The sequence below is a fragment of the Andrographis paniculata genome, unplaced genomic scaffold, assembly GCF_009805555.1.
Source record: "Andrographis paniculata isolate CXL003 unplaced genomic scaffold, ASM980555v1 Contig54END, whole genome shotgun sequence".
NCBI lineage: Eukaryota > Viridiplantae > Streptophyta > Magnoliopsida > Lamiales > Acanthaceae > Andrographis > Andrographis paniculata.
The window spans coordinates 3039285-3061086 of record NW_026137589.1 but is presented as its reverse complement, the minus strand read 5'-3'; the positions used below and the strand labels follow the sequence as shown (position 1 = coordinate 3061086).

Below are 21802 nucleotides of genomic sequence, written 5' to 3'. Positions count from 1 at the left end.
ATGAGAAAAATCAATGACAACTTTCTTAATAGTATAATATTTGTAATCAAACCAAAAGCCAATTGATTAATTAAAAATTCAAATTGATTTAGTTCAATTGAAGGATTTTGATTTCAGTATTTGTTCATCCCTACATAATATACAAAATTTATAGGGGTGTTTGTTTTGTAAGATAGTTTGAATAAATAATTTTTTTCATGTAAAACATAAAAAATTGTATAGAAAATATGAAAATAAACAAATACATGTGATACATTAATATTATTGGGCTAAATTGCACAAAATCTACTTGTGTTTTATAAAATTGAGCCAAATTCCCCGTACTTCTAAAACTGTGTGAAAACTCTTTCGTGGTTTCATAAGCTTGCGTCTAACCCCCTTTGCGGTTCTTATTTAACGGTATTTGACATAAATGCTCCCAAACTACGAATAAATTTTAAAATCTAAATTTCTAAACCCCTAAAATTACAAATATATATATTTAACATAAAAAAAATAGTAAAAAAAAACTGATAAAACATGAGAAAAATAACTATTTTTTTAGTATATTTACTATTTTTTTAGGCTAAATATAAAAAATAAATATATTTGTAATTTTAGGGATTTCGAAATTTAGAATCTAAAATTTATTCGCAGTTTGAGCGCATTTATATCAAATACCGTTTAATAAGTATCCTTAAAAGAATTAGAAGCAAAGTTTATGAAACCACGCACTTTTAGAAGTATAGAAATTTGACGAAAGTGCATGAAACTACAGGTAAATTCTTTTGCAATTTAACTGTATTTTTGAAAAAATATTTTATATATTGTTTTGTTAAAAGAACACGTCCATAATAATCCTCCTCCGTCCCAAAAAATATGCTCATTTACATTTTGAATAAAATTAAATATTAAATATAATGCTTTAAAATATATGGGACGGATTATAATGATGAAAAAAAGGAAATCTACACTATGTTAAAATTTTCATTCTGCACATATAAAAGCACTATGTATTTAAATCAATTATATATATATATATATTGTATTGTATTTGATTATGACATATGTTGTCCGTCTATATATTGTATTTATATTATATTAATATAAAACATACAACACATATCATATATTAAAAGACAATACAATTTATATTTCATAGTTGATTTCGACACATATTTGTTGTTAATATATATATACATATATTAATTTGTGGACTAAATTGCACAAAATTTACCTCAACGCAACTAGATCAGATCATCCCGGACACCCAAGGGCCTTATTTGCATTATGTAATAGTGTTAACTAAAGGACTATGATACTTCTTAAAATTGTAGTTATTTTGTAAATATGTTGTTAAAAAGCTTATGTAATAAACCAATCAATTTACTTTTAAAATTTAAAAATACAAATAAAATTACTCCTAAACCCTAAACCACAACAGTACAATTAACAATTAAATCTACAGATCCAATAAATCTTAAACCCCCTAACCCACAACAATGCAATTAACTAAAAGTTGGTCAGTTGAAACAAAAAGCTTCAAATCCAATAAATCTTAGGGCTATTTCATTGAAAAAAGAAATCAATTGTGAACTTCAAACATTAAATACTGTTTCAATCAATGTTTTTATTATCATCAAATTCCCAAAAAAAAAAAAAAAAACCCAAACCTTAACACAGCATGTATGTCTAAATTAAGCCAAAATAACAAGTGGTAATTGAACAATTACACCCCATAGGATGCTCAAAATTGATCAAAAACATCAGCACAAAAATAAATAAATTAAATAGTGTTCTAGCTTGATTAAGACATATATATGAATTATTGAATTCGAAGCGTTTTGGTTCGATTTAAGAAGTTTCTAATTAATTCTATTGTCGCGGGTTTTGATTATAAACAGGCCAACAACCTCAAACAAGAACAAATTGACTTACTAACGAACTCAAAATATAATCGGCACAACTCGGCTACTAAAAATGTGTATCTAAGCAACAGCAACAAGTAAACTCAAAAACAATATTCATGCTTTCCGCATCATTCAAATAGCATATAGGCAATTTTGGCGCAAAAAAACCAGTAAATTTAGCTCCAAAAGATTACGTGCAAGTTTTATCGATAAAAAAAAGAGATAAGTTTCAGCATACTTACCTGGGGGAGGCAGCAACAGTATTGGAATTGTCCCCTGGGGTCGCCTCAGCTGCAGGAGTCTTCTTTGTCAAAGGCTTGGGCAGGTCGACGTCATCCTGCAAGCAGCGTTGCTGAGGGTGGGATAGCAGAACACACATGTGGCGGAAAAGAGATCGTGTCAATCCCTGCCCGCTCTCGAATATGTAGCCCTCGAATTCGCTGACCCTCTCGAGGGCATCCACCATGGAGTCGTACACCTTTTGTGGGCAATTATCAGGTCCGGGTTTGTCGTGGAGGTACATGACATCCATGGTGAAGAGTTTTGTGGCTGAAGGTATTTGATATTGAGGGATGGTGGACGACCTGCAGTAGAGCAAGATCTGCGGGGAAAGAAATAGGAAACCAGTCAATGTTTCTGCTAAACCATGGAGTCTGTCATAAGCCGGGAAGATTGTGAAGATGTTAAAAACATAACCAGAAGAATAAATCTAGAATAAAAACGGAGTAAATTTAATAAGTAACTGGAATTAAGATCGAATGCACGATTAATAATTTCTCAAATGACATTTTAACACAAATACCACAAACTTAGCAGCTTAGAACCAGGACTTTTTGCAATATTTGATACCTAAAGAAAAAATGGAGATCTCCCCAAGAAGGACATTTAGTTTTCAAAAATGTGTCAACTATGGAATATTTAACTTCTTCTATATCAATATGCAGCCAAGATAGCGTTCGAATTTTTCTTAATAAAATCTTGAACACAGATCATGCTTTACCATTGAAATAACTTTTTTCCAAGAAGGGACAATGCGTTAGGAAGGAAAACAGAAATTTCTTTTAGCAGAAACACGTAAGGATGTTTTAGACGTCTGTATGAAATTTCATCTAAGCATTATATTCAAGCATCAAGACACATAGGATAAGCTTAGTAAATAAAGGAGTGTAATGCATAGATCATTAAAGCTATTACCTGATTACGAAACGATGCATCTTTTATCCTTTTGGACTGTGGAGACATCCTCAATAATTGATACAGATGAATCTTAGTTTTACTATCTATATGCTTCCATTTATGAGTTTGATTGTAATACCTCAAACTTTCATTCATTTTCACATGGCATAACTCATGTTAATACCCTTCCTTCAATACGTACGAGAATATGTATCCAAAATTATTTTGCAATCTAGTTGACCATAACTGGACTAGTAATAAATTTTCTACAATTTTCTGGCTCCAATACACTGGTCAATTCCAGCTTGCTTAATCTTAAAACAGTATCATTATTAAGAATCAGAAACAGTTGCTTCACGGATATACTCACCACTCGGAATATTCGATTCTGTGAGCGGGATTTCTTCGCTTCATGATTTGCTAGTTTAAAGAGGTGAGTGAGATCTGCACTAGTGGATGATGAATCCACAGAGATATCTCGTAAAGCAGCAAGTGCAGAATCAACTTCGGAGCTGAACTCCTTTTTTAGCTTAACAGAAAAACAATAAATGGATGTCAGGATGACGTCTTTAACTAACAAAGGCGGATTTCTTATTAACTAAACAAAATTACAGGAATAAGGGAGCATATAAGTGTGTTTAATATGTGGAAAAGGCTGCCTCTTAACTCTGACAGAGTTAATATACCAAAGTAAGATAAAATGAAAATCGAGATCCAAAGAAATCGTATAACAATCATTTTAGCACTCACAAGTCACCTCTAGCAGATTTGTTAACTACTTCAACAAAGTTAAACTTTCCAACCAATGCTTCACTCATAGTTTTATCATAAAGCTCGCAGTGGGCCAATTTGTAACATTTGAGTAACATGACTGGATTTATAGAATTGTTCTTGACCAGGACAAAATGTAACAATCAAATATAACATTTGTAGAGGTGGCACAATCAACATAATAGCAGGGCATACGGCAGCAATCTATTACTACTAAGGTATATAACTAGATTTTATCACTAGCTTTCGATGGCATTTATGATAAATCATCAAAAACAACTTAATCCTCATCAAAATTTTGGAGTAATGTGCTCCGTTCAGGTTTTACAGCCTTAGGCTATCTCCAGAAAGCGAGTAGTTTTCCCAGTTTCACAAAACAGCCGATCAACCTAGAGATCTTTTTATATTCTGATGAGCAGTATTACAACAACAATTTTCCCATACATATATACATATATATATATATGTATAAGCATGTAAACAATGGCTATAGAAAACTAAAAGGTGAAAATCTCATCAATCGAAAACTAAACGTACACAAGGGCAACCAAAATTAGGATGCAAAATGGCCTTAGATACATAACAAGGTCTGAATAATATATATATATATATATATTCTCAAGAAGCTAACGAAGCCGAGGAGGCGTTTTTTAGCTCGATTAAGCATTTCATGTAACTTAAGACACAATTGAATAAGTCTAATTTGAGATGAAATTTTGAAAGAGTGAATGTAAGAATTTCAACAGTTCCAAATGCCGAGATAGTTAGCAAGGGATCCTCAACGAGGAGCACCTAATAAATGAACGAATCAGTGCTAACAAGGCTTTTTGAGTTAATTAACAAACGAACTTCAACCACAAACTAGATAGTAAGAAAAAATCTGCAACCTAACAGTACCAAATCGAAGATAGAATAAATACCCAATAAGTGGATTTCGCGAGAGCGGTGAAGGCAAATCGATGATCAGGATTAATTGTGAGCTTCGCATGGACGAATAGCATAATCGCCTGCTTTATGGAGTCCAATCTGGTGTACGGCCGGCCATTGGGCACGTTCACCTTCATCTCCACCAGCATTTCTGGTCCGACGTCGATGCAGAATAAAATGTCCTCGCTCGAACATCGGTTGGACGGAAGTATGTACTCGGTTCCGGTTCCGGTTCCACCGCCGCCATGCCCCGCCGCCGGTGGAGTGAAGGTCGGGACATCGGTTTCCTGCATTTCGCTCGGCCTGTGTCTTCTGTCCTTTGGTTATCCACGCCGTCGCCGATGCTGTTTTTGACTGTTTTTGGAGGGTACTTTTGTCATTTCAGTACCAACCTAACATTCTAACAATACAAAGAGTGCCTTTAGACCTGTTAGTTAATTTGATTAGCAATAGTAACCAATTCATATTACTCCCTCGTTTCAATAACAAAATTGTCTATTTTTCCATTTTAGTCTGTGTGATAACTATTATGTAGTTAACATTACAAATACCCTTACAATTTACGATATATTACACAAATGTCGTTACCTTTATAGTACACATACTAATAAGGTTATTTTAGTCATTTCTATTTTATTCTTACTATATCCCAATATAATACTAATATTTATAAAACTACATAAAAAAGCAAAAGAATATTTAGTTCAGAAACAGAAGGAGTAGTTATTTATATTAAATGACAAATTAACTATATTTTGTTTAATTTTGGTTTGAAATTTATAGTTTGATTTGAATTTTAATTTCAATAAGTTAATACTCTCTTTGTTAATTAATATTTAAAAATTAATAAATAAATAATAAATATTTAATAAAATAAATATTATTTTTATGTGAAAACCATAATAATTGAATATTATTGATTTGTGTTAGAAATACAAACCAAATGCATTAATTTTATTTTTAGAATTGTTACATGTATATAATGTTTAATATTGATTAATTTATAATTTAATTATGTTTATAAGTTGGAATAATTTTTTTTTATTTAATTTATATTTATATTAAATTAATGTGATAAAAATATATATATAAAAATTAATATTTCGTTTGCCGCAACTTAAGGTACCTTTTTATATCATTTTCGTTCGTCCCATTCTAGAGTATTTGTTTTCTATTTTAGTAAAAATAATCATATATCAATACAATTATTAAAATACCCTTAACTTTTACCAAAATACCTTAACTTTTACCTAAATTACAAATATATTATTGAATATACAATTATTTTTTACATAAAGTCAAACTATAAAAATATCAAAACCTCTTTAACATTTCCATTAACTATAAAATACTATTATTTTTTAGTCTACTACAAAACTCTAAAGAGCCATTTGGACGGAGACAGAGGGAGTAGTATTTATATATTTGGGAAAAAAATCAATATTATCTCAATACAATAAAAAAATTATCAACGATGATCTCTAACATAAAATATTCATCAATCTATTGTAAATAAATTCAATCAATTGAAACATCACTAAAAATACTGACATAAACTTAACGAAATCTGATGTAACAGTTCACAACGGCATTCGCTTTGATCAACACAACCTTGTAAAATTGGATCAAATCACCTACATTTTCTATGATCATCTTTATTTTAGGCATTCGGAATATAGACCGAGATAATTGTTATGTAAGGTATAAGGAATTATGGGTGTGTTTGTTCAGTGAAAATAGTTGGAAAAGATATTTTTTTTTATGTAAAGTATAGAAATTTTGTATGTAATATATAAATAATAAATATGTGTAATATATTAATTTATTTGAAAAAAATATGTAAGAGATAAAAACAAAGTGAACACACCCGTGTTCCTATCGTTAGGGGAATATCTGGAGGCTCTTCCTTATCTATCTATTTCTAGCCGGGAATCCATTTGAACTAACGATGGGGCAACTAGAGCTGGCAATTGGTTGATTCGTATTGGGTTAAATACTTTAAACGGATTAAATTATTCAACCCTAACTCGACCGTTTATTATCGTATCAAGTTCATGTTAACCCGTTTATTATCGTGTCGGGTTCGGATTGACTCATGTTGACCCGTATACATAATTAAAGCTAAATTCTTTATTCAAATTAAATTATTTTTGGTCGTATTGCATCCCGGTAACATGACCCGTTTATTATGTAATTAAATTGTTGATACAATAATAAACGGATCGTGTTAGGGTTTATATAATATAAATATGTGTTATGTTAATTTTTATTGGTTTGAACGTAAATTATGTTAAATTATTTAAAATTGAACTTAATTTAAATTAATTTATGAGAAAATTATTAAATTATAATTATTTTACATATATAATAAATATATTAATCAATACTAATATATTATAATCGGATTATCGTGTCGAGTTCGAATTGAGAACCTCAACCCTAACATAACCCGTTTATTATTGTATTGGGTTCATGTCAACCCATATACATAAACAGGTTGAAGTCTATGACCCAAACTCAATTATTTTGTATCGGGTTCATGTCTAGTTGTCGTATCGAGTCAATTTTTGTCAGCTTTAGGGGCAACAACCGATCATAACCACGGTAGGCAAAGGTCAAGTGGGATTAGCGGCGCCAGTAATTGAATTTCTTTACCGATAAGAGCTAGCTAAAGCAAGCAGCAGCCTGAGATCTGTCGATTAGCTCCAACACGGTCGTGTTTAGTTCAAGTTAACTGCCAAATCATATTATGTTATGTCCTAGTCAATGTTTTTTGTTGATTTTTCAACAAGAAGATCAAAATTAATTAAATTTATCTACAATAGAACTAAAATGAATTGACTTTTTTAAATTGATCACTTTTGTTTATATTGTAAATAGTGTTTTTCTTTTTTTTATATATATATTTTTTACTTATAGCACAACTCCTAACAAATATTCTAAAAAATATATTATAAATTCATATTAATACAATATATATAATATATATTTTCTTATTCATTATAAAAAATCAACAATACACAAAATATATACACAATTCTCCATACTTAATATAAATAATAATAATAAATATCATGTGAACAAACCCTTAAATTTTTACAAATTTATATATTTACAAATAAAATAATTTTTATATCAAAGAACTATTTATTTCAATTGTTTTAATTTATAAAATTAAAACTAATTTTTAATTAAAAAAAATATTAAGTATTACTAAAGGTACGTTTCTTAATCCCAAATTTTCTTATATGAATTCTGCATTTTTCGGAAAAAAAAAAAAAAAAAAAAAAAAAAATTTCTTTTCACAAAACATCCCATCAAATATTACTTTTATAGCAAACCCAAACCACATCTATTATATTTTTTAAAATTAATTTTTTCACTAATAAACTATTTGAAGATAATGATGGAGATGCCATACTTGATCAAAGAGAATCAAGAACAGAACAAACAATATGCAAAATGAAAGAAGACAGACTCAGAAGCCAAGCGTAACAAAGAAATTTCATTGAAGAATCAAGAACCAAACACAAGCTATCATTGCATTGTGTTCTTGATCCCTTCTTACATGTTAGCTCTTCATCAATGTCAATCAACTTTCAAAATTCAAATAGATTGAATCTCTAAACACCCAATTTCATATTTCTCAATTCAAATCCAAACCATAACCAAGCCAATCAAAGCATCAGATATTTATTATCAAATATTTATTCTTAGGATTAAATGCTCAAATAGGAAGCATACTGCTAGATCTCATATTCATCGTTCTTATTTGAACCCTAACACCAATCAAAGCATAAAAAATGAACATAATCAAGCAGTTCGTTTCAAGAATTGAAACATGTATTGCTGCCACAAATTTGAAGAGAAACTATAACGATGACGATGAACATCAATCGATCGAGCTTCCTCCAATCGTGAAAGGCAGCGTTTGATTTTGGCACCGTGCAAAAGGCGGTCTGCTATGGCGGATTTAAACAAACACCGGTTCTAAGTGCCGGACATAAACACACGCAGAGGTGTGGATGTAGAAATCCATATATTGCGAAATCGCGTGGAATTAAATCAATTTTTGCCCGAGCTATTGTACCATGAAACAGCAATTGAGAAAATGCATTTCATGGATCTTCAAATCGGGTATCGCGATTTCGGCTCCAAGCGGCAGACAGATTGCCATTATAGAGGCACCTGCTGCTGACTCGTATGGAGCCATCCCCAAATCTCAACCTAAGAAAACTTGAATTAAGCAAAAGACGCCATATCTGCAAACAATTTCTAGAAAAATTTTCAAGAGGAAATGCAGAAACCTGGGAGGATCGAAAATTAATATGCTGCAAACAAATCTAAGAAGCGATGAGACTGCGGCGGCTGGAAGACGAAGAAAGGAAGGAGCGCCATGGAAGAGGCTGCAGGCGACTGCGCATGTGTGTGGATATATATAGTGGGAGAGAAATGGCAAAGAATGAAACCCTAGAGAGAAAGTCAGGGAGAGAGGGGTTGTGAATTTGTGGTGTATTTACTCAGAAGGACATTACTTTCCAACTATTTATAAACAGCCTCAATTATTTTGTAGTTTTGTTTGAAATTTGATTTTACTTTTAGAATTATATTTTCAATTTTAATTTAAATAGTAATATCTTATTATATAAATGAAAATTAAAAATCCTGTATAATAAAGCCTGTATCTTAATTAAGTATTATTCTACTTCTAATATACTAGTTGTGTTTTAGCACATATATATGCCTTTTATCAAAAAATATAAATAAATATTAATGTAATATTTTAAATAAAAAATTAATTTTTTTTATAATACAAAAAATAAAAAATAAAATATTTGATTCGATAATTTAAAAAAATAAATAAAATTGAGGGAATCTGTTTTGTTCTTTTAATATTTTTTTCATATTTTTTCAAAAACAATTAATACACTACACACATTCATTATTTTTATATTACATATACAAATCTTTATACTTCACATAGAAAAATTTATATTCCAACAATCTCAAAAACAAACACCAAGCAAAATTTGCCAAATTTACTTTAAAAAAACAAACCCATAATATACAAATATTACTGTTTCCTTTAAATATAATTAAAAATTCTCATAAATAAATAATATCAACTTTAAAATATCTGTGTAAACAGAGGTATTTTTTATAAAATTTAAATTGCATACTTCTATTATATTAACAAATTTTGTGCATATTTGGTTGACTTGTGCATATATATAAATAAATTAATAATGTGTATTGCTATAAACTTAACTTATTTTTTCTATTTTAAAATTTTTTTGTGAGTTACCTATCATAATATGCATGTCATTGTAAGTTGCCACAATAATACCACTGCTACCACTAACAATAATAATACTCCCTCCGTCCCATAACAAAGTATCCATTTTTTCATTTTAATCCGTCTCATAACAAAGGTCCCATAACAAAATATCCATTTTTCCATTTTAGTCCGTCTCATAACAAAATATCCATTTCCTTTTTTAATAACTGTACTGTCTACCTAACATTACAAGTACCCTTACAACTTACAATATATTACACAAATGTCATTACCTTTGTATCACACATATTAATAAGATAATTTTAGTCATTTCTACTTTACAGGGAGTAATAATAATGATGAATATTTTACTTACATATTTTTGTTTTATTATGGCGTTGTTTGATATTAATTTTAATTAAATTAAGTATTTTGATATCCCTTTTCCTGATACTGCAACATATTTTGGCACACTTGTAACATATATATATAAACCAGATATAAACAGATTTAGAAGCCAGAATCAATCAAAAGCACGGAAATATTGGAATTCATGGCCAGCAAGGACAACAAATGGCTGTTCTAATACAGAGAAATGGGAGGATGACCAAGCAAAGCAAACATCGAGCCCAACATCCAAAAACCAAAAAGGCTGGCTCATTGCTTTTTGGATGGCGCTCGGCTAATTTGCACAATTCTAGGAAGCAGTCATTTCATATTTTGGTTTAATCCTAGATTACTAACAATGTCAATAGCAGTCTCATCACAAGTTTACTAAAATTCATACAAGAGAATTCCCATCATCTAAAACAAATAGTCGGGCATTTGCAAGTACAACAGAATTTAAATGAAAACACTACTCGATCCATAAAAACACCACCAGAATAATAAAACAGATAACAAAAGCACACAGGAAAAAAGTAAAAAAAAGAAAGACTAGAAAAACTAATTCCACATAAAAGATACACCTAATAAGTCACAGGATAACAAGCTAGAGAGCGTACCATATACGAAATAGATTGTCACATTCAATTGGCAGGAGAGGTTTTGGCCGCCCCGGAAGGCTGGGCTGAGTGGGGTGGGGTGGTTGCATCATAAATCCCTCTGGCATTGCCGCCAGCAGATCCATCGCTGGGGTAGGTTGCAGGCTGGGAATATCCGTCACCATAGGCACTGTTATATGGGGGAGGTTGTTGTCTATAGCTTTGTTGAGTTGCTGGAGATGCTCCATAAGGCGGGGCACCATACCCCGGATATCCGGATGCCGGAGGTCTTTGAGGACCGGAATCAGTCTGAGCATAGCCTGGCTGAGTAGGCGGCGGCTGGGAATAAGGGTAGCCTGACTGAGGATAGCCACCACCGCCACCTTGAGTACTCGGGGACTGCTGTGGTTGTGCATATGCCAGCGGACCACCGGACTTCTGAGTCTGGGATGATCCGTAATTACCATAGCCAGATGGTGGTTGAGTACCGTAACCACCCTGGGAAGAAGGGGGTAGCCCATAACCAGCTGCACCAGAAGCTGGTGGTGGGTAATTAGGGTTTACAGCAGGTTGACCACTAGTATTGTATGATTGTGCGGGTGCAGGCGCCTGATTGGGGTCCACCTGAGCTCCGTATGAAGCGGTGTGGCCGTCGGGGTTCGGGTTAGGAACATTGGCATAAGAGGAATTGTATTGTTGCTGCTGGTCATATCCTGCAGACGGGTTTGTTTGGGGCTGTCCATAACCGGATTGAACTGTGCCGGCATTGTAGGCCGCATAACCATCTTGACTATAGCCCTGTCCCTGGCTGTACGGGGCGTTGCCGCCGTATCCGTAGCCAGAACCATCTGTTGGAGCAGCAGAGCCTCCATGTGGTTGCTGGGATGGTGGCTGCTGCTGGTTGTAGTAATCGTAACCGCCTCCTTGAGCAGTTTGCGGGTTTTGAGTATTAGACTGATCCCATCCTGCGGCATACCCACCAGATGCGGGGGGAGGATAACCAGAGTAAGGCGGTTGATTCATGTTGTATTGTGGTGGACCGGAGTATGCGCCAGGCTGGACATAACCGTAACCAGATTGCTGCATCGGTGGACCAGGTTGCCCCCAGTTTGCGGGAGGTCGGGATTGATAACCTTGCTGTGGGTATCCTCCGGACATTGATGGATTTCTTGGACGATTCTGCACAGAATTGTAATGACAAATGAATCTAGTTCTATCTGAATCCAGAGTCAATTACATACAGAAACTAAAACATGTAATTGATAAAATAAGACAGCCAAGCAATATATCAATTAGCGAATAAAGGATCTCACAGCACGTCACCATATGTCGAGCACTATATTCATACATGGAAGAAAAAGATTAATGCCTACATACCGTACTTGTTGGACCGTATTATTCGATAACTCCTGCAGAAGCCCATCCTCTCCCTATTCGAAATGAATGGGCACAAAAAAAATTGCACAATACTATACATCTATAGCAATAATTCGAAGACTAAAGGTCCAATGGTGGAAATGGCAGTATAAACAAGGGGACTTCTAGACAACAATAGGCTTCAATATTAGATCCATCAAACAATTTATCAGGAGATATATTAAATTTCAAGTAAAATATCCAATAAAAGTTAACATCAGATAATAAGACCCCAAGATCTTGCTCTTGTCTATGACATGAGAATACCAATTCTCCAAAACAAAATGCAGATAGAGAGACGACACAACTAGCGGAAAACATTGGTATATTATATGCATGAGCATAATAAAGACGCATACACATTTATATGAAATGTGTAACCTTATCTAAAACTAAAATTATGAGTGGCAAGAAATAAAGATTAAAGAAAAGAAACTAAAAATAAAAATATTAAACACAATATGAAGAGGCGTGTCTCAATAACTTAATATGTATAGTATATGAAATGGAATACGTGCTGTCCCAACCATAAGGTTAAATATATAATATAAATAGTAGTGTTGGCAGCACCAATTGCAGCGGTAGCAACAACAGCATTAAACCTAACACTAAGACCAACAAGACGAACAAGAACAGCAGTATAAAATATTTTGTACAGTTGAAAAGAGAAAACAGTTGTACAAAGTGAAGCAAAAAGATAATTAAATGAATATATATAACAGGTTATAATCAGAAGTAGAGCTCAAGCTGGCAGCATTAAGCACAACAATAGAAAAACACTTGAATGCAAGAGTGGCAGCATCAAGCACTAAGATTTTATAAAATACTCAAAATACAAGAGTAATATAATGGGATAGAGAAACCAGAGTAAACCAAACTCCAGATTTCATAAAATGAGCTGTAAACTTAAATTCAGCAAACAACATTTTTGCAGTTTACTGGAAGTTGAGAAATAGAGAGCCAAATACTCTTCATGTATTGCACATTTGCAGCGTACTAAATGTATCTTGAAGACTGATCTCTTCAGTCTAGCGGGTCCACTCAAAGTTAAACTCAATAATCCAGAATGATTTATGAAATCATACCAGAAAATGTGGAAGAAACAACCTTAAAGGACACCATGTTGGCGTCAGACTGCCATCAATTGTCTCACGTCCTTTAACCCCTAGACATTCTCCATAAGAATATCAACTATCACATAGTATCGACTATCATATCAGCCAATCATATTATCATATAGCTGTCCAAAATCCTAGATAACAATCATTTACCAATAATATTAACTTCAAATGCATCCCAGTTCTGCCAAGAAACACTCAAATCATATCTATCGGCCTCGATGAGAGGTATTCAAGACAACCTCCCCCATAAAACAAAATATCAAGTATACCAATATATATATATATTTATATATATATATAAAGAGAGAGAGAGGGAGAGATTATACTTAAAAATTCCTGGGCTCTAGTCATAACCCACCAAGTTAATATGTTGGGAACTTTACTAGTGATAGATTGAATAGTGGAAGAACCAACATCTTTGAGAGTACATTAATGAGGTGATAATGGCCCCTAACAGAAACTATAAAGCAAAAGAACATGTCCAAACCAGAAATCAATGAGTTCTCCCTCCCATGAGTAGATCAGCAAAGGCTGTCCGCATCCAGGGAGCATTTTGACAGGGGCTAAACAGATCTGCAAGTCTCCATATTGACAAAAATGCAAAGAGGAAACGAGGCAGACGAAATTGAAATAACTTGAATAATATTTTAGAGGGCAAGCAATGTTAGTGGGGACAAGGAGAATTTTGCAAATTCATTTTAGGATATATAAAGAAATTACCCTATTGTGCACAAACTAGCAAAACCATATAGAATAAGCAAACAGATGAAGAGAAGGCATCAAATTGGAATAATCCAGTATAGAAGCATCATATAAGTCAATTTCAACAACTTGGTGTAGAACACCAACACATGAAACAAGTGAAATAACAACCCTAGAACAAACCTCACTAATGACTTCGAATACCAACTGTTTTGCAGCTTCGATCTGTTCAGTAGTTCCTTCAATTTGTACTGTCCTCTCTTTTGACATATCACCAGGTGGCAAATGTAGAGGTATAACCTGCAAGGTTTTAGAATGATTATACAATAAAATCATGCAACAAGAAAAATCAACCTGTGGATGACATATCAGTAATTTAGACACGTTTATAAAAAACATAGACAAGAACCTGAACACGTGCCCCGGTACTTGCTTGCATATTTCTAATAGTTTCACCTCCTTTTCCAATAACAAGCCCCACCTGAAAATCTCAATTGTTTTTACTAACTTGTCTACGCACATGAAACCATCAGAACCAAAAGGAACTATCTGACTTGCCTTATTGTTGGGGATCTTCATCACAAACTGATCAGAACCAGATGATTGGCCTGTTACACGGCGAGATGCTATGCCAGAGCCACCTGCATCAGCCTGTCATCAAGTTGCAAACTGTAAGGATAAAAAACACATTTAACTGATTCTCAATAAAATCCCCGTCATCACATAGCACGCCCTAATGGTACCACAAAGGAACTAATAGAAAAAAAAAACAAAAGATGACAGCATCATTAAGTTAGGGCATTGAATAGAGCACACAGTTACACCAATATGAAGTACCTCAGAAAGAACATCATTGATTAATTGCTCAGCCTTCGCTATTTGATCCTGAGTCCCCATGAGTTCAACCTCTCTAGTTGCAGAATTTGGGTCTGCGTCCATGTCTCTAGTGACCTGAATCTTAGCTCCTGACTGCAGTTGAAGGTATTTGATCGTTTCACCACCTTTACCAATAATCACACCAACCCTTCCATTGGGTATCTCAATTTTCTTGCTTGGACCTGGATATCCATAAGATGGAGCTTGTGGCGGACCACCAAAACCTAGACCCAAATGCTTCTGGCCACTACCTGCATCCAGATCAGTGATTATATATATGTCATCTCTCAATCTCCCTATATCAATAGAATATAATAAAAGGCAAATCAAATGAGAGAATATTTTACCAGCGGAAAGGTAAACGCCTGTTTCACACAAGAACACATTTAAAAGTTTGTCCAAAAATAAATGAACAAAGAAATACTATGAAACGTATGCAGTTAAACCGCAAGAAGAACATAGTTAATGTCTCCAAGGCAAAATAATAGCACAAAGTCAATTTACACTAACAGAAAGTTAAACAACAGCGATAAGCTACATAAAAGCGTATTAAGACCACAATAATAATCGCCACTTTTCCATTGAAGCAAGATGTATTAAGCGAAATCACATTCAGATAAGAACATTACAGGCGTTAAACAAAAATCGGTACAATCAATATGCAACACAAATACGTCAATGACCAGAACAAAAGTTGATTTTAACAGTAAAAACGAGCAAAGATTCATACGCAGAGCCGAGCGAAAAGCACAGGAAACCCCCAAACTCATCAATGCACAAAAACTTATACCTTACTTCGTGAAAAAAAAAAAAAAAAAAAAAAAAAACTAATGCAAAAAGGAAGTAACAGTAACCTGAATCAATAGCATCAAACCCTCCCCCGCCAACGCTAGGCGCATTGTCAACTCTAGTTCTCTTCGACGGATCAGCGTTGTTCAACAGCCTCGCAGCGATCTCCTGCGCTTTTTGCTTAGCCAGCTCAATCTCGCTCAACGGAGGCGGAACACTGCTGTATGATGGCGGAGGCACCGCGGAGTCGGGTGGCGACGAGAAACCTGTAGCCCTACGCGCCACCGGGGACGGCGAATCTTCTTCGTACTTCCGTTTGTTGGATTCGCCTCTACCCGAAGAGTAGGCCACTTCCTCCGCCATGGATGCGAATCGGATAAACTCGGAGTTGTTCGATAAGTTTGGGAGGGAGGAGCAGCTGCGAATAAACCCTAGATAGATAGATAGAAAAGAATAACGCGAGGGAGGGTAAACTCCAGTGCCGCGAGAGCACATGCACCCGCGAGCATTGACCCACGCTAGATATTTATGTTGACTTTTTTAATTAAACAAATTCCACTTCAGTCTCATATGTATCGGGCATAATTTTTCGTACATAATTTCAGGATTTTTATTTTTTAAATTTAAATTAATATTATTCATTTTGTATAATTGTAATTAAAATACATAGTTTTTTTTACAAACTATTATGTCAAAATATTTTTTAAATAAAAATTTTAATTTAATATTTTATTTCAATTCAATGTTGAATCACAACTAAATAAATTCTAGGCAAATGATATTGAGTGCAGCATGCTCTCTCTGTCCATATAATTTAGGTATATTACTATATATATATATATACACATACAAAAATTTAGGTAAGTAAATAATTAAAAAATATATTAATAAAAATAATTATAAATTAAGACTAGTATAATTAAATAATTTAATTAAAATTTAAAAATTTATAAAATTTAAAATAATTATATTTTTAAAAAATAAATAAATTATATAAGAAGATTGAAAAAAAGAATAGACACAAATTATATGAGTCGGGAGAATAATACTTTACATTGTTAAATTAGGGAATACATGTGTTAATTTATATAGAAAAAAAAAAATAGTATTTGTTATAGTATTGAAAAAATAAGAATGATTTTCCATAAATGTAGAAATCATGTTTATTTTTATAGTAATAAAACAATATATTTGAGATGGGACAAAAGTATTCTCCATTCGTCCCATACAAAAGTATCTATTTTTCTATTTTACCATTTAAGTCTGTTCAATAACAAAGTATTTATTTTTTTTTTTTAGTAAATGTACTATCTATCTAATATTACAAATACCCTTAGAACTTACAATATATTATACAAATGTCATTACCTTTATATCACACATACTAATAAAGTTATTTTAGTCATTTATACTTTATTCTTATTATATCCCAATATAATACTCATATTTCTAAAACTACGTGCAAAAAGCAAATGAATACTTAATTTCGGGACGGAGGGAGTATTCTAAACTCATTGTATTTATTTTATTTTTTCATTCAAAAGTAACTACTTTTAAATAATTTATATATAAATGTCAAAATATTTTAACTTTTTTTTAAAAGAAATCATTTTCTTTGAACTTTAAAAAGTAACAATGTCAATACAATATTGCACATGTCCACTAATTAATAAAATTATTATTATTTTTTAATTTATTAAAAAAAATATTAACGAATAACTTATATAATTTTTTTTTTATGACATAAAAATCAGCAAAGTAAATCATAGGCAAAAAATTGAATTCATAACCTCATTATGAATTCATCCTCGCATCAGTCGCCAGCGGGTCACCATTTACGGACTTGTAATAATATGTTTTGTTCATATTTAAAAATAATAATAATAATAATTTTAGTATTATACCCATATGGTATATAAAAAAATGTTTCATAAAATTTGATTAATTCACTGATAAAACATCTATTTCAATAGATTTATTTGTACAATATATTAGCAAAAACTACATAATCAAAATTTGGAGAAATCAAATAGGTAGATAATAACCAATAATTTAAAACTAGATCAATTTAAATATTTTATTATAAATATATATAACTATATACTCGTTTAGATAAATCTTTTAAAACAAACATTATAATTAAATTTGATTTAATTTTTTAATTAAAAATATTTCAAAATATAATTACACTTGAGGTACTATATATTTTATGATGTAATTTATTTGAATTGTGTACATGTATTAATTGAATTCAAAAAATATATATATAAAATAAAACATATAACAAAAAATAATAGAGAACTTGAATCCTACAAGTCCAACAGCCCATTGCTCTGCCATTTTATTATATGGCCCAATTGATTTTTATTTTTTATTTTTTTATCTTGACACCTCTGGTCCTCCTTTTTATAGGGTAAGACATGACCATTTAATTTATAGGTGAACATTAAGCTGCTATGTAAGAGCGTCTTATTTATTGTGTTCATATTTTCATATATTTTACTACCTCGTTGAATTTCTATTGTCCTAAAATATATTTGCACGATTTTTTAGGTGATTGTCTTTTTGTTACGAATAGACAAATTTGCCCTTAATCGTATGGTAAAAATTTAAAGTAATAAATAAATTCATGGTAAAAATATAAAATTTACATTTAAAAAAAAAAAGGACAATAGTCGTTGGACTTTCCAAATAGGAAAGTAAGACATTAGTTTGTGGACGGGGGTGGAGTATTTATGTTGTCAATCTCTTTATTTGGAAAAAAATATATATATATACACTTTAAATATATAATTTTTAAAATTTTAATGAGACTAATTGGTTATTTTAATTTTCATTTAAATTATTTTTATTATACAATAATTATTTTTACTAATATATTTTTAATTTAAAATTATTTTTATTTATTCATATTTTCGGATAAATAATTAATGATTGTATTGCTCTAAAAATTCGAATTTTTAAGTGAGACTGATATTTTGCATCCTACCGTCACCTCTAAATGAGCTACTACAAGACCAACAAAATTTTTTACTTATAGCAATTTCGATGCTATTATAAAATAAGTATAAATAATATGTATAAAATAAATTTTATATTAATAGTTTCGAAATTTTTGAAACTAATGTTTTATATAACATTATTTAGTTCTAAATGCATAGAATATTCGCGACAATTTCATGATTATTACTATAAATTTCAAAAATTTTCGAGTATATTTTAAATAAACTTGAAATTTGATGCTTTATTATATATATATATTTTAAATAAAAGGAGTTCACAAAAAATTCGAAATTATCAAATAATTCAAATTCTCCGCCTTCGACTTCCTCCTAATCATTCAAATTTTCTATAATTCATGAAATTCCATAATTTAAAATATTTCATCCGTCATTCAATTATGTGTTTAAAATACTTTTTTTTGTCATCCAAATCCAATTATGTGTTCATTTGATAGGACGTTAATTTTAAGAAAAATCGATAAAAATGACGATGAAGTAATTAAATTATATAAAAATTATTTTTTTAAAAAATAATCAAAACTACCCAAAGCCTAATGAATCCACACGCCTCTTTCTTCCTCCATTCCTTTATTCCTTATACCCTCGTCCTTCTACTTCTACTATTGTATTCTCCTCCTCCTTCTTCTTTGTCGGCGGCGACGGCGGCGGCGGCGATAACAGTGGGCCGGTGGCAAAATAGTGATGTCGTCTGATTATAATATTATTATTATTATATTAATATTATTATATAACTATATAATTATGTCAACGAATCTGTGGTGACGACGAGCAACATTGTCACTAATGCGCACTTCCTTATTCTATTTCTGACCAATTCACAATATTATATAAATCAACTCCAGCGAACAAGCAAACCCTAAAATTTTTAAAAATAATAATAATAATAAAAATAAAAAACAGCAAAAGACCGGCGCCGCCGCCGCAGTACTTTCTTCCACCGCCATCGCCGCCGTGCTCACACCTCCCACTTCCGGCCTGCGTTCGCCGCCGGCCGCCGGATTCAACCATCGTCTCCGAAATCAACCAAATCTCCCGATCGATCACGATTCATGGCGGCCGTGCAACGCCGCCGTCGCCACCACCGCCAGCTTCTGCAGATTCAGCTTCACCACTGTGTCGGTGAACATCTTCGTGTCCTCGCCGGTGTTCCCCTCCGGTATATCGACGATGTACGATTCAATCACAACAGTGTAAACCTTCCCGCCGCCGTCGCCGGAAAATTCGTTGACGGAGGTTACCGACCGGTAATTATTGAGCCGGTGCTCGCCGCCGACGACTCGGAAGCTGAGGACATGGTGGTCGTCGTCGAGAATCTCCAGCCGCTCGGTGGAGGTGGAGGCGGGGAGGCCGGAAACCACCGTGACCTCCCTAACGCTGCCGACTCCGACGGCGTCGCCACCGCCGTCGCCGCCGTCGAGCAGGCGGCAGCTTTTTATAAAGTGTTTGTACCGCTGGGGATTGTCGAACCGCCGGACGATGGGCCAGACGTCGTCCGCCGGCGCGTCGATCCGCTGCGTGATGAGTGAGGTGCACGTCCTCGGCAATGGCGGGAAAGTATGGTACGTGCGGATCACGTGCTCCACCTGCGCGTACTCCTCCAGCGACATGGCTCCCTGCGGTATCACCATTTCCGGCGACTTCTCCGCCATTTTTGTTTTTATGCAACAAATATGTATATATACTCAAAGATTCAATTTTTATTTTCAATTAGAACAATGATCAAAATCGATCTTCTGATATATATACAGAAAATGAAAATTTTTATGGAAAATTTTGACTTTGTAGAGAGAGAGAGAGAGAGTGGAAAGGACGAGGAAGACAATCAAATTATAGGAGTTTGCGACGAGCAGTGGGGTTTTTTAGGGTTTGTATAAAATGACGGATTTGTCCTTTGGGAATTGAGAGGTGAATGGAATACGGTGAGGGCAAAGTTGGAATTTAAGGTTAGTGAAAAAGAAACAAATTTTAGGGGCATGGAAATGTGAGAAAAGGACAAAGCTAAGGTCGTGTGGGTTATTAGCTTTGGGCATTTTCTGTGTTTCCATATTGGGTAATACACAATATAATAATAGTCCCACCGTCCCATCTAATATGGGTGTATTAATGTAGACACAGAAATTTAGGTAAATAATTAAGAAATATATTAGTAAAAATAATTATTATTTAATAAAAATAATTATAGATTAAAATTAACATAATTAAATAATTTAATTAAGATTTAAAAAATTTTAAATTTTAAATTTTAAAATATGATTAAAGTGTATAATTAATTTTCCAAAAAAAAAATGACAAATTATATGAGACGAACGAAAATAAAAAATAAAAATAAATTATGTGTAAAGATGGAGTAATAAATAATAATAATAATAATTAATTAATTAATTTTGCAAGTTGCTTAACAGCCATAATTAGCCCTACACCTTAAAAATTACTACAACAACTTTACATTGGGATTCGGTGGTCCACAATCGTACGCCTATTTTATTTTTTATTTTATACTTCATCCGTCTCAAAATTATAGTTTAAATTGTGTTTGATATAGAATTTAAAAAAATATTAATATTATATTAATAGCGTATAAAAAGTACGAGTAAAAAATATTTTTATCTTTATGAATATATTAATATAAAAAATTTGTGACAATTACGTAATAATAATAAAAAAAAATAAAAATATTGTTTTATAACAGACAAAAATAATATTGTGTATTGGGACGGAGACATTAGTACTTGAGTAAGAGATTCTTTTGGCCGTATTTGTTTTGAGATTTTCTAAGAATTTTTACAGTTTGTTTTTATCGTAAAATATCAAATTATTTCTGTTTTAATTTTATTATTTTTTTAATCCAAAA

General features: G+C 32.4%; 3 protein-coding genes and 1 non-coding gene across 5 annotated transcripts; all 4 read right to left on the bottom strand.

Annotated features, from left to right (window-relative positions):
- Positions 1–1896: 1896 nt before the first annotated feature.
- LOC127255914 (uncharacterized) lies at positions 1897–9265 on the bottom strand. Of its 2 annotated transcripts, none has more exons than XM_051281688.1 (4): positions 9071–9265; positions 4757–5163; positions 3436–3594; positions 1897–2490 (listed from the first exon to the last, which is right to left on the bottom strand). In XM_051281688.1, exons 2-4 carry the CDS (start codon positions 5054–5056, stop codon positions 2128–2130), a joined length of 822 nt encoding a protein of 273 aa, XP_051137645.1. In that variant the 5' UTR covers positions 5057–5163; positions 9071–9265; the 3' UTR covers positions 1897–2127. The 2 variants fall into 2 exon arrangements, with proteins under 2 accessions (XP_051137645.1, XP_051137646.1); XM_051281689.1 differs by having other exon boundaries at positions 4757–5117.
- On the bottom strand, positions 8237–8355 carry LOC127256032 (small nucleolar RNA R24). Its single transcript, XR_007839758.1, has one exon. It is a non-coding gene; the product is annotated as a small nucleolar RNA R24 (small nucleolar RNA).
- Positions 9266–10719: 1454 nt separating the features above from the next.
- LOC127255538 (uncharacterized) lies at positions 10720–16407 on the bottom strand. The gene is made up of 6 exons (XM_051281109.1): positions 15994–16407; positions 15101–15390; positions 14822–14914; positions 14673–14744; positions 14447–14563; positions 10720–12203 (listed from the first exon to the last, which is right to left on the bottom strand). The coding sequence occupies exons 1-6, from the start codon at positions 16289–16291 to the stop codon at positions 11070–11072; spliced, it is 2004 nt and encodes a 667-aa protein (XP_051137066.1). The 5' UTR covers positions 16292–16407; the 3' UTR covers positions 10720–11069.
- A 3131-nt stretch (positions 16408–19538) lies between these two features.
- LOC127255763 (abscisic acid receptor PYL2-like) lies at positions 19539–20752 on the bottom strand. The gene has a single exon (XM_051281482.1). It carries the CDS (start codon positions 20598–20600, stop codon positions 19992–19994), a length of 609 nt encoding a protein of 202 aa, XP_051137439.1. The 5' UTR covers positions 20601–20752; the 3' UTR covers positions 19539–19991.
- Positions 20753–21802: the final 1050 nt, after the last annotated feature.

What these genes read in the sequence shown, in the direction of transcription:
- LOC127255763 (XM_051281482.1), bottom strand. Translation starts at nt 20,600, where the DNA reads ATGGCGGAGAAGTCGCCGGAAATGGTGATACCGCAGGGAGCCATGTCG.
- LOC127255538 (XM_051281109.1), bottom strand. Translation starts at nt 16,291, where the DNA reads ATGGCGGAGGAAGTGGCCTACTCTTCGGGTAGAGGCGAATCCAACAAA. An exon ending in GTTTGATGCTATTGATTCAG is followed by an intron (nt 15,391 to 15,993) that starts GTTACTGTTACT and finishes ATCTGGATGCAG; the next exon opens with GTAGTGGCCAGAAGCATTTG. An exon ending in TATTCGAAGTCATTAGTGAG is followed by an intron (nt 12,204 to 14,446) that starts GTTTGTTCTAGG and finishes AATTCTGTGCAG; the next exon opens with AATCGTCCAAGAAATCCATC.
- LOC127255914 (XM_051281688.1), bottom strand. Translation starts at nt 5,056, where the DNA reads ATGCAGGAAACCGATGTCCCGACCTTCACTCCACCGGCGGCGGGGCAT. An exon ending in TCGCGAAATCCACTTATTGG is followed by an intron (nt 3,595 to 4,756) that starts GTATTTATTCTA and finishes TTTTCTGTTAAG; the next exon opens with CTAAAAAAGGAGTTCAGCTC. An exon ending in AGAATCGAATATTCCGAGTG is followed by an intron (nt 2,491 to 3,435) that starts GTGAGTATATCC and finishes CTTTCCCCGCAG; the next exon opens with ATCTTGCTCTACTGCAGGTC.